The sequence below is a fragment of the Lithobates pipiens genome, unplaced genomic scaffold (genome assembly GCF_037356315.1).
Source record: "Lithobates pipiens isolate NorthernLeopardFrog02 unplaced genomic scaffold, aLitPip1_a1.2 Scaffold_1, whole genome shotgun sequence".
In the NCBI taxonomy this organism is placed as follows: Eukaryota; Metazoa; Chordata; class Amphibia; order Anura; family Ranidae; genus Lithobates; species Lithobates pipiens.
Window position 1 is genome coordinate 80,796,867 of NW_027507685.1, and position 13,448 is coordinate 80,810,314.

The following is a 13,448-nucleotide window of genomic DNA, read 5'->3' on the forward strand; positions in this document are numbered from 1 at the left end:
TCACTTGCTCCAGGAAGGAGACCCAAAGTCCCAAGAAGTAAAAGGGATGGATTTATCTTCCCTTAGTGAAAATGGCCCCCATGAAAAAATAAGGTATGCCATGAAAAAAAGTTTTAAATAGCTACAGTATTAAATAAAATTATATTACATTTGAAATTATTTTATTTTTATATTATTAATTATTTTAATTATGTATTCATTTGTTTGTATTTAACATTTTTATTTCATAATGTTTTAAACAGCTATTTAAAAGTTATTAAATTTTTTGCCATCTGTGTCCTATTGGGGAGACATCCTGTTACTTCCTGACATGTAAACACAACAGAAAATCAATCTATAAACTGCAGCAAATCTCTATGTAGGCAGTTGTCATTGGAACAGGTGTCCCCACTGGAAAATACTGCCTCTATTCCTGTCCTGATGATACATCATAATTTTGGATGCTCCCATAGTTTTAGTGCCAGTGACAGCAGTCGCCAAGACCACTAAAAAGCTACCAGATTGTCCCTCTTTCTGTTGCCCTCCCATAGTATAAACATGCATGCAACCAGGTAAGCCTGTGCTTCAGGCCTTAAGTCAAACACAACAGCTGCTCTACTCTTTCTCTGCTGGTTTCATACATTTCCACACTTGTCTGCCAGACTTCAGATGTTCCCTGAATCCATTCCATAGTGAAGGACATTGAAAGCTATGATAAAATTAAGTTATACAAACAAGTTAGTGGCCTTTTCTAACAACAACAGGACACTTACCTCCAGCATACATTTTGCTGATCTTAGGTTCTGTGGAGCCTCACGTTTCACTCTATGTCCTTTGCCATCTGTACCACTGACCCCAAGGCTAAATTCTCCAATGGGAATCTCCCCAACCTGTGCCACCAGGAGCCCCTCATTTGTCGATTCCAATTCCAGCATTCTTGTCTTGCCATGGACTGGGGTTAGGGTAACATGGCTAAAGTTGGCGGATTCTGGGAGGCCAATAACATCAACTACCAGGACTGCAGGGACACCTGTGGGTGGCACAGAGAAGATGCAGTATACTTTAATGGTGTTTGCCTCTATGAGCAGTTGCAGCAACAGTTTAAAAAAATTAAAAGCCCAAATACAACCAAATAATGTTTTTCAGCTTAGGAAGGAACATAACCTCTGTCAGGTTGTTTATTATGCTATATGTTCTCATTTGGGAGATTTATCCTCACTTCCTGTCTGGAGAGAAGGTGATGGCATATCTCTAGTAGAGAGACAGACTGCATCAAAACACTTTTCAGTAATATGTGAAGGTTTAGAGGCTTTATCAGGTTATCATTGCTTTTTGTGTCTTCCTGTCCCAGTGACAACCATAACCCTTGTTTCTTTTTTTTACAATGGGGCTACAGACAGCGATAAAAACCTGACATAAGCTCTTGCCAAGTATATCCCTCAAAGAAAACAAAATGGACTGTTGTTGAGTTTTATACCATGACAATTGGTGACTGTTACTCAAATAACTAGAGTGACTGCATATAAGTACCCCCGGTCATTTTACACAGTTTGTCCCAGCCTTTGTCATTGTCACTCTTGTTGGAAAGCTTGGTCCGCTTATAAATGTGGAAATAATTTTAAATCAATGCATACAAAATAGAAAAAGGAATTATTTTACTGATTATTAATATTACAAGTATTCATTTCATATAGTTATCAGAATACATTTTGTATGAGAGTTGCCCTTTAACTGTTTCTGAAGTATATTGACATTATTGCTTGCAATATTTTAAGGACTGGACTCTGTTTTGTACAAAGAAACTTGATTTCCAGTTTAAAATAGAAAATTTGCAGCACCTTTAACTGGCAATGCCATAATTCATATACCGTATATACTCGAGTATAAGCCGAGATTTTCAGCCTCTTTTTTGAGGCTGAAAGTGCCCCCCTCGGCTTATACTCGAGTCATCGCTGTCTGCCCGCTCGATCAGCGTGTCGAGCAGACAGACAGCGGCCATTCTGATTCAAAAGCCGCGCCTCCGGCTCCGCCTTCGCCTGTGATAGGCGGAACACTGAATTTCCCAGCAGCCTGTGTTCCGCCTATCACGGACGTCGTATCATCCTCGTACTACGGACGAGGATGATACGACGTCTGTGATAGGCGGAACACAGGCTGCTGGGAAATTCAGTGTTCCGCCTATCACAGGCGAAGGAGGAGGCGCGGCTTTTGAATTTTACAATGGCCGCCGACGAAGAGGGCACGGGACGGAGGCAAGGCAAGGCACGGCACGGCACGGGACGGGACGGGACGGGACGAAGGCAAGGCACGACACGGGACGGAGGCTCGGGACAAAGGCTCGGGACACAGGTAGGCTGGACACACACACACACACACACACACACACACACACACACACACACACACACACACACACATGGATGGATGGATGGATACACACACACACAGGGATGGATGGATGGATGGAGACACACACACACAGGGATGGATGGATGGATGGATGGAGACACACACACACACACAGGGATGGATGGATGGATGGATGGAGACACACACACAGGGATGGATGGATGGATGGATGGAGACACACACACACAGGGATGGATGGATGGATGGACACACACAGGGATGGATGGACGGACACACAGGGATGGACGGACACACAGGGACGGACGGACACACAGGGATGGACGGACACACACACAGGGATGGACAGGCATGTCTCACCCTCGGCTTATACACGAGTCAATAAGTTTGCCAGTTTTTTTGGGGGTAAATTGGGGGCCTCGGCTTATATTCGGGTCGGCCTATACTCGAGTATATACGGTAGGTCCATGTAACACTGCCTACCTGTCACCGGTTGGTTGTTGAGTTGGTAGAGTCCAGGGTGAGACCCGTTTACAGGGGTGCCAAAATAATAGAGAAAATCTAAGGAGCTGCGACCTTATGGCAGGAGAGAAAAAAGAAATGTTTAACTGTCAGTCCAAAGTACAACATTAACAAGTCTCTATACATTTTATAATTTTTTTTCAATACTGATCATTTTAAAGTTAAAAGGAAAAACTACAATGCAGTGCACTGGCCACACCTCAGCCCAACAAAATGTTTTCATCCACTCTTTTGTTTGTTTTCAATAAATGATGGCTCTTCACCTTGTACACGTATGCTATGAGGCCCGGTAGTTTCCATATAAATGCTCCAGTTGCCCACTTTCAAAGGATCTTGCAGAAACACTCGAGTAAATTTGCCATGAGATGCTTGGCGGCCATTTTGTTTATTGCCTAGTAGGAACAAGAGAAGCCTGGCTGTAAAATTGATGAAAACATAGCTACCAGCTGCCCCATATTTTAGAGGCTGTCCCTTATTTTAAACCAAATCTATCTGTCCCTATTTCCTCCTCAGTGCCCCCTTAATATTTGGTCTGATGTATAGATCTTCATAAAACTTGTACTATTTTTTCTTTTACAGTATTATTGTTTAACTGCGAAATGTGTTATACTGCATATAAAAGTAGAGAATTAATGTTTCATGGTCCACGTAATTGCCAATGTGGCATGGATGTGCTCTTTACCTACATACTATGTGCTATAAAGTGTCCATCTTTCTCATATTGAAAAGTTGAGAAGTATGTGAAAACACAACGGCCTAATCCTTCTGGTTGGCTATGTGATGGCTGCAGTGGTTTTCATTTTCATTTTCCAGAATTCAATGTTTAACTGGTGATCCTGCCAGTAATATATTCCCTTTATCTATGGTGGGACAGTCTAAGAATAAAAGAATGGACAGCGCTGACCCTTTTATGTATCTCAATCAGTGCTTTACAAGTGCAATGTGAGCAATGACAGGAGTTAAGACAGGAGTCTCTAACCTGTAAGTAACATCTTAAACTTCCTTTAAGTAATTGTATTGTAACTGGGAAATGAGTGCTAGCAGGGTTGAAGGTTTTGCTCAGTGCACAGTGTGCCACATGTATGCAAAACTGGTGCAAGAGCTCCAGGATGCATACCGCTGTGACAGATGTGAGCAGGTTGCCCTTCTGGAAGCTCACATTAGAGATCTGGAGGAGCAAGTTGCAACACTGGGCAGAAAGGACAACCTTGAAAGGGGTCCTCTGCTCGCTGAGCAGGTGGTCAGTAGGGTTGATGTGGAGGGTGGAGGGGCAAGTCAGGATTATCACATAGGAAGATGGGTTAATGTAGTTAGAGGGAGTGGAAGGGGCTTGCAGAAAAGGAAGGCCAGTCCTGTGTTTGTGCATCAAAACAAATTTGCAGAGTTGGGTGAAAATGTGGAGGTGGCAAACACAGAGGTGGCAGCCCTAGATGTCACTGCTCCCCCTAACAGCCGGGAGAGCAGCCCATCTAGTAGAGGAGGTGAGGGGAGTGCAGATAGGCCTAGACAGTTGGTGGTTATAGGGGACTCTATAATCAGAAGGACTGATAGAATAATTTGTCGCCAGGATCGCCTCAACCGAATAGTTTGCTGTCTCCCTGGTGCTAGGGTTCGGCATGTGGTGGACCGGGTGGATAAATTATTGGGAGGGGCTGGGCATGACCCAGCAGTCTTGGTCCACGTTGGAACCAATGACCGTATACATGGAAGGTGGAGGCTCCTTAAGAATCAATTTAGTGAACTAGGCTGCAAGTTGAAGGGAAGGACCTCCAAGGTGATATTCTCTGAAATATTGCCTGTGCCATGCGCAACACAGGAAAGGCAGGGGGTGATTAGAGAGCTGAATGCATGGCTAAAGACCTGGTGTAGGGAGGAGGGATTTGGGTTTCTAGAGCACTGGGCTGACTTTTCATTGGGGTGCAACCTATATGCTAACGATGGTTTGCACTTGAATGGAAGGGGGTCTGCTGTGCTGGGGGAGAGGTTTATGGGAAGGCTGGAGGAGTATTTAAACTGGGTTTGAGGGGGGAGGGTGAACCAGAATTACATTGGGCAGACAGGTCAGTTAGGGGTCAGACATTAATGGAGGGTGGAATGGGGATAGATGGGGGGTGGGATATGGCAGGTGACAAGAAATTTCCCATGTTGCAAACAGCCATTGAAAACTATAGGGCAATTTGTACTACTAAAAATAATATGAAAAACACCAGAGCAAAATGTAATAATGCATTAAAGTGTTTGTACACCAATGCCAGAAGTCTGCCAAGCAAAATAGGTGAGTTGGAAGCTGTGGTGCATGAGGAGAGCTATGATGTAATTGGTATTGCTGAAACTTGGCTTCAATCCTCACATGACTGGGCTATTAATATTCCTGGCTATGCACTCTTTCGGAGAGACGGGGTAAAAAGGAAAGGTGGCGGGGTCTGTCTCTATGTGAGAAGTGATCTCAAAGCAAGTGTGAAAGAGGACCTGGTGGATGGAGAGTGTGATGAGTCTGAAGCATTATGGGTGGAACTGCATTTAGATGGGTGTAGTTCAAAGTTAATCGTTGGAGTTTGTTATAGACCACCCAATGTTAATGAGGAGGTGGAGACTCAGCTCCTTGCACAGATGGAAAGGGCTGCAAGGGCTGGGACAGTGATAATAATGGGGGATTTTAACTACCCAGAAATTGACTGGAGTAATGGCACTGCTGGGACAGTTAAAGGGCAAAAAATTATAAACCTATTACAGGACAATTTTATGGTCCAGTTTATTGAGGCCCCAACTAGGAATGAAGCTCTGTTGGACCTGGTAATCTCAAACCATGCAGAGCTTATTACTAATGTCCAGATAAAGGAACACCTGGGTAGCAGTGATCATAACATGATTTCCTTTGATGTTAGCGCTAAACAAGAAATACATACAGGCAAGATAAAAACACTTAACTTCAAGAGAGCAAATTTTCCAAGGATGAGGGCTGCTCTCCAGGACTTAGACTGGGAGAGAATATTTGCTTCAATGGGCACAAAACAGAAATGGGAATTCTTCAAAAAGACTGTTTGGGACCTCACTGCAAAGTATATTCCCATGGGCAATAAGTTTAAAAGGCTAAAAACAAAACCTATGTGTCTCACAGCCAAAGTTAAAAAAGCTATAAACTATAAGAGAAGAGCTTTTAAAAAATATAAAAATGAAGGATCACTAGTGTCATTTAAATGTTACAAAGAATTTAACAGAATATGTAAAAAGGAAATCAAGGATGCAAAAATTCAAAACGAACGACAGATTGCAAAAGATAGTAGGACATACCCCAAAAAATTCTTCAAATATATTAATAGTAAAAAGGTCAAGTCTGAGCATGTAGGCCCTTTACAAAATAATCTAGAGTGGGTGACTGGGGACAAAGAGAAGGCTAATTTATTAAATACTTTCTTCAGCTCTGTGTACACAAAAGAGCATGGGGGAGCGCATGTCCATAATGGGGGTGATAGTGACACAGCCCCAAATGATCCACAATGGCTCAAAAGTGATATGGTCCAGAAATATTTAGACAGAATAAAGGTGGATAAAGCACCTGGCCCTGATGGCATCCACCCACGGATCCTAAAAGAATTGATCTCTGTAATTTCAGAGCCATTGTATCTAATTTTTAGGGACTCATTAATGACAGGAATAGTACCACTGGATTGGCACAGGGCGAACGTGGTGCCTATATTTAAAAATGGATCAAAGTCTTTACCAAGTAACTATAGACCTGTTAGCTTAACTTCTATAGCTGGGAAGATACTGGAGCGTTTAATAAAAGACCACATCGACGAGTTCTTGCTGAACAAAAACACTTTAAGCAACAGACAACATGGATTCATGAAAGACAGAAGTTGTCAGACAAATCTGATTTCTTTTTATGAGGAGGTAAGTAAAACCTTGGACAGAGGGGTGGCGGTGGACGTGGTATACTTGGATTTTGCAAAAGCGTTCGATACAGTTCCCCACACATGGCTCATGTGTAAGGTAAAGTCTACAGGTTTGGAAATATCAGTTTGTAAATGGATAGAAAATTGGCTAAAAGACAGAATTCAGAGAGTAGTGATTAATGATTCCTGCTCTGAATGGTCTAAGGTTATCAGTGGTGTACCCCAAGGTTCAGTGCTGGGACCCTTACTTTTTAACATCTTTATAAATGATATTGGGTCTGGGATCAAAAGTAACATTTCTGTCTTTGTAGATGACACCAAGATATGCAGTGGAATAACGTCCTTACAGGATGTCTCCAATTTACAAGCCGACCTCAATACACTGTCTAATTGGGCGACTATGTGGCAGATGAGGTTTAATGTTGATAAATGTAAAGTTATGCACTTGGGGGCTAAGAATATGCATGCATCATACATGCTAGGGGGAGTACAACTGGGGGGATCCATAGTGGAGAAGGATCTGGGGGTTTTGGTAGATCATAAGCTCAATAATAGCATGCAATGCCAAGCTGCTGTTTCCAAAGCGAGCAAAGTCCTTTCTTGTATTAAGAGAGGTATGGACTCCAGAGAGAGAGATATCATTTTGCCCCTGTTCAAATCATTAGTAAGACCTCACCTGGAATATGCAGTTCAGTTTTGGGCACCAGTTCTCAAAAAGGATATCGGGGAACTGGAGAAAATGCAGAGAAGGGCAACCAAACTGATAAGAGGCATGAAGGAACTCAGCTATGAGGAAAGATTAGAGGAACTGAATTTATTCACTCTTGAGAAGAGGAGAATAAGGGGGGATATGATCAACATGTTCAAATATATTAGGGGTCCATATAGTGAACTTGGTGTTGAGTTGTTCTCTGTACGGTCAACCCAGAGGACAAGGGGGCACTCTTTACGTCTAGAGGAAAAGAGATTTCATCTTCAAGTACGGAAAGGTTTCTTCACAGTTAGAGCTGTGAAAATGTGGAATAGACTCCCGCCAGAGGTGGTTCTGGCCAGCTCAGTAGATTGCTTTAAGAAAGGCCTGGATACTTTCCTGAATGTACATAATATAATTGGGTACTAACATAGGTAAAGTTGATCCAGGGAAAATCCGATTGCCTCTTGGGGGATCAGGAAGGAATTTTTTTCCCCTGCTGTAGCAAATTGGAGCATGCTCTGCTGGGGTTTTTTTTCGCCTTCCTCTGGATCAATTGTGGGCATAAAATTGGGTATTTGGATTGTACGATTATTTTTTTTATTTTATTTATTTGTTTTTAAGGTTGAACTGGATGGACTTGTGTCTTTTTTCAACCTGACTAACTATGTAACTATGTAATGTCATATTAGCTGCCGTAAAAAATTCAGAAATAATCTATATAAAGTGCCCTGTGCAATCTACCCCAATCCAAATCATTAATGAAAAAATCACAAACCTATACAAAATTCATCAAATACAATATGTGCAAAAAATATTTTTATAATATATAATTATATGTTTATAGTTTTACCAGCAATAAGTTCTAGTGAGTTCATCTAGTACTTGTGGTGGATTACACTGGGTATTTTTGAGCACACCTGAAGGTCCAGATTGAAGAAATCACTATTTCCTTCCCTTCCTCTGGCATTCTCGACTTTTCAAATTTATTGATCAAATTATTATTGTGAAATTTGGCACATATGAATTGTTTTTGCATTGATGTTCACTGATTTTATTTTGTATGTTATATATATATATACAGTGCCTTGCGAAAGTATTCGGCCCCCTTGAACTTTTCAACCTTTTGCCACATTTCAGGCTTCAAACATAAAGATATAAAATTTAAATTTTTTGTGAAGAATCACCAACAAGTGGGACACAATTGTGAAGTGGAACAAAATCTATTGGATTTTTGAAACTTTTTTAACTAATAAAAAAAATGAAAAGTGGGGCGTGCAAAATTATTCGGCCCCCTTGTGTTAATACTTTGTAGAGCCACCTTTTGCTGCGATTACAGCTGCAAGTCGCTTGGGGTATGTCTCTATCAGTTTTGCACATCGAGAGACTGAAATTCTTGCCCATTCTTCCTTGCAATTCTTGCAACAGCTCGAGCTCAGTGAGGTTGGATAGAGAGAGCGTTTGTGAACAGCAGTTTTCAGCTCTTTCCACAGATTCTCGATTGGATTCAGGTCTGGACTTTGACTTGGCCATTCTAACACCTGGATACATTTATTTGTGAACCATTCCTTTGTAGATTTTGCTGTATGTTTGGGATCATTGTCTTGTTGGAAGATAAATCTCCATCCCAGTTTCAGGTCTTTTGCAGACTCCAACAGGTTTTCATCCAGAATGGTCCTGTATTTGGCTGCATCCATCTTCCCCTCAATTTTAACCATCTTCCCTGTCCCTGCTGAAGAAAAGCAGGCCCAAACCATGATGCTGCCACCACCATGTTTGACAGTGGGGATGGTGTATTGAGGGTGATGAGCTGTGTTGCTTTTACGCCAAACATATCGTTTTGCATTGTGGGCAAAAAATTTGATTTTGGTTTCATCCGACCAGAGCACCTTCTTCCACATGTTTGGTGTGTCTCCCAGGTGGCTTGTGGCAAACTTTAGATGAGACTTTTGATGGATATCTTTGAGAAATGGCTTTCTTCTTGCCACTCTTCCATAAAGGCCAGATTTGTGCAGTGTACGACTGATTGTTGTCCTATGGACAGACTCTCCCACCTCAGCTGTAGTTCTCTGCAGTTCATCCAGAGTGATCATGGGCCTCTTGGCTGCATCTCTGATCAGTCTTCTCCTTGTCTGAGCTGAAAGTTTAGAGGGACGGCCAGGTCTTGGTAGATTTGCAGTGGTCTGATACTCCTTCCATTTCAAAATGATCGCTTGCACAGTGCTCCTTGGGATGTTTAAAGCTTGGGAAATCTTTTTGTATCCAAATCCGGCTTTAAACTTCTCCACAACAGTATTACAGACCTGCCTGGTGTGTTCCTTGGTCTTCATGATGCTCTCTGCGCTTTCAACAGAACCCTGAGACTATCACAGAGCAGGTGCATTTATACAGAGACTTGATTACACACAGGTGGATTCTATTTATCACCATCAGTCATTTAGGACAACATTGGATCATTCAGAGATCCTCGCTGAACTTCTGGAGTGAGTTTGCTGCACTGAAAGTAAAGGGGCCGAATAATTTTGCACGCACCACTTTTCAGTTTTTTATTTGCTAAAAAAGTTTAAATTATCTAATAGATTTCGTTCCACTTCACAATTGTGTCCCACTTGTTGGTGATTCTTCACAAAAAATTAAAATTTTATATCTTTATGTTTGAAGCCTGAAATGCGGCAAAAGGCTGAAAAGTTCAAGGGGGCCAAATACTTTCGCAAGGCACTGTATGTATATATATATATATATATATATATATATATATATATATATATATATATATATATATATATATATATATATATATATATATATTTATGGTCGGAGCCCTCCACTGTAAGAGATATGAAAGAACACATAAACACGTCACAAGACTAACAACATAAAATAGACCTGAATTGTGCCCTTGGTCTGCTGTAAGGTAAGCCCTGGTGAGCTGGGCGGTGAGCCCTGGTCTGCTGGGCGATATGCCAAGAGAAGGCCGCAAAAGACTTGGTTTAGGGAGGTAATTATTAATTTATGTACAACAAGACCCTACGGGCAAAGTTTCTGAAGGCTCAGGACATTTCCACTTGTGGATTGGAGATGTATCGAGTAAAGCAGGTGGATTCCCGCCTGCCCATCTTTGATCGCGTGGACTGGGACCCCGTTTCGTGAGGCTGCTGATGCTGCTCCAATGCGAAAGAATGTCCAAGAAAATGACCAAGGTCCTGGCCTAATTTGCTCAAAAGGAACCTGACGTGACTAATGAACTGGTTGCTGCCTGGGGTACTAATCGGGAACGGTAGTAATGGGCTGTCCTGCGAGGGATCAAACATATGGGCCAAAAATTGATCTAGGATGGACACGGGGCACCAGGCTTTGAGAGTTTGGAAAGGTTTGATGTCAACCCCTGGACCGGACTATTGTGTTTTGGACACCCTGAGGAGCAAGATGAAGTAAGTCTGATGGCGTGTGAGGTGACGTCTACGTAACACTTTACAACTGGGATGGTGACAGTATTCAATGGGGCGTAAGAAGCTGTAGAAAGCCAGGTAGATGGCTGCTTGAATGACCAGGCTGAATTTAGCCAAAGGGGAATGTGACAGGATGAAAGACACGTCTCGGAATATGGCACTGGTGACGGGTAGCCGTTTGATACTGATTTGGGGTCATTGCCTGTGAATACCACACAACATGGTCTTGACCGTATGGGCGGCAAACAAGACGGTTTGTTAGGATCTCATAAGGGGATGAAATACTGGATGTCAGCTGCATGGGGTCTAAGGTATTGTGTGACAATGCCAACTGTGTGTGGTGGCATAATATGAAGACCAGGATGTGATGGAGAACTCTTGATATTGCTCTGGGTTTTGAGGCTAGTAACCTGACATAGAACCTCTAGGCTGCACGGTAGGCCTTCAGGGTGTTGTGAGATAGTGAAAGATTAATAAGGCAGGTAGTGTCATGAAAGTGTTGTTTGAATCCGAGGTTAGCTACGACCAGTGTGGGATAAGAGACATGGTCGGGTCGGTTCCAGGTTCCTGCAAAATAACGAAGCAAAGTTAACGGGTAGTGCGTCGGCCAGATTATTGCGTTTGTCTGGGATGTGGACGCATAGGACGTTAGATTGGTGCTGTGGGGATAGTGGCACCAGCCTGCGCAGGAAGGCCACGATGGCAGGCTACTAGGACCTCCTTTATTCATAATACTGGCTGTGGCTTGGTTGTCTGTGGCGAACGTCACTGTTTGTCCTGCCCAGTTGTTGCACCAGACTTGAGCTGCTGCGACAATGGGGTAGAGGTCGAACAAAGAGGAGGACTAACTGAACCCAGGAATCAAGAGGATTTCTGACGGCCATGGCCCTATGAATCCAATTTGGCCAAAATTGAGGCGAGGACCTGTGGAGGCTGTGGTGACCATGACTACCTGAGATGAAGAGAGAGATGCTGAGGCATTGGCATGCCATTCCAATTTGTGAGAAATTCGACTCCCATGGGCAGATCTGCTATAGCTGGCCCATCTTAATTTAAGGATTTAGTCAGGGTCTTTGCCTGGAAGAGAAACACTAAAAGATGGGAGGTAAAAGATCCCCTTGAGTCTGGCTGCTGCCTTGGCTGAAAATGAGCGGTGATAGTCAAAGGATGGGCACCCTACGTACTTGTGACCTGCTGCATGCAGATACGGGTCCAATTCTAACCTCCTGTTGGGGTTGCTCTGCCTAGCATGTCTCTGACTGTCCCCAAGGCCAGCACAAACTCTGTGACAGTGAGCTTGCGATTAAGTAAAGGGTCTCTGGCCTTCAGGATGACGGAGACATCTCCCCGCGAATATGATTTGTTCTAGGCCAAGTTGTGTACTGCTATGAGGAGGGATGCTAAGTTAACGTCGTTGTCATCTAAGATGTCCTCCTAGATGCCCTGCTAGGACAAGGTGTGCAGGGAAGACGATGGTGCAGAAGTTGGGTGTATCTGTAAGTGAAGGTACAGGAATGACGATGGTGACTCGAGCTGGTAGGGGCACCACTGGGCGTACCTCCAGGGCTGTCACTCTGCTTGGACTTTGGGGACTGCTGTTGACAGTGTGGTTACCCAGGGAGTGCAGCTGAGTAGTCGCAACGAAGATAGACTGAAGTGGTGCCTGGAAGGTCTGCCACTGGCGGTGGAAACAGTAGCCTAAAGGCTTGGTTTCCTGGCTGCAGCAGGGTAGGATTTACTCCTGTGACACCGTTCTGCTATGAGTTTATTTATTTATTTATTTATTTATTATTTTTTTTATTGGTCCCAGCTCTTGTGAGACTGTAAACTGCCGCTTGCTGAGCCCGTAAAGGGTGATGGCAGGGCTGAGGCAAAGTCCTTACTGTCTGCCTGCGACATGGCGTCAACTAAAAGCAAGGGGGGGTGCGTATGTTTGAGGTAAATTGCAAAGGTAGGAGGGGATAGTTGCGTTGGGTAGATAAGATGAAAGGCGGAAGGAAACAAGAAGAATAGGACAAGGAACGACAGCCATAGTGACAGTTGGTTTGCGCTCGAGCGCTGTTGAGTGTGACTTTAGAAAACTCAAAAGAATGCGTGACAACCGAGGTGAGCCAGGAGGTGACAGACTAATGAACCAGAGCGCCCCAGGGCGGACTGGGGTGGGTAGCTGAAGTCTGGTATACTAAGTAGGAATGTTGCGATCTGTATTTTGAGCAACAGACAGCATGGATTCATGAAAGACAGGAGTTGTCAGACAAACCTGATTTCTTTTTATGAGGTGGTAAGTAAAACCTTGGACAGAGGGGTGGCGGTGGACGTGATATATTTGGATTTTGCAAAAGCATTCGATACTGTTCCGCACACACGGCTCATGTGTAAGGTAAAGTCTACAGGTTTGGAACAGGGGCGGATCCAGAGTCTAATCTCGGGAGGGGCACTGCTATAAAATATGTTTTTTGGGGGGCAATTTATATGGGAAATGGCTGGTATTGGCGCTTCAATCATTACGGCACCATGGTTGTTATGGTGTCAGGATGATTGAAG

The 13,448-nt window shown here is 43.3% G+C and overlaps 1 protein-coding gene and 1 long non-coding RNA gene across 4 annotated transcripts in view; one reads left to right on the top strand and one right to left on the bottom strand.

The window, feature by feature from the left end:
* LOC143939880 (uncharacterized) overlaps positions 1-13,448 on the top strand; it is an 83,783-nt gene that overhangs the window by 53,126 nt on the left and 17,209 nt on the right. The gene's annotated exons all lie outside the window — the stretch shown is intronic.
* The window catches only part of VWA7 (von Willebrand factor A domain containing 7), a 149,809-nt gene that overhangs the window by 8,529 nt on the left and 127,832 nt on the right, over positions 1-13,448 (bottom strand). For all 3 annotated transcript variants that reach the window (XM_077460996.1, XM_077460977.1, XM_077460986.1), the window contains 3 exons: positions 3,132-3,260; positions 2,830-2,922; positions 753-1,009 (listed from right to left, as the gene is read on the bottom strand). In XM_077460996.1, the coding sequence (XP_077317122.1) occupies positions 753-1,009; positions 2,830-2,922; positions 3,132-3,260 (479 nt within the window). The remainder of the gene's footprint in view (positions 1-752; positions 1,010-2,829; positions 2,923-3,131; positions 3,261-13,448) is intronic.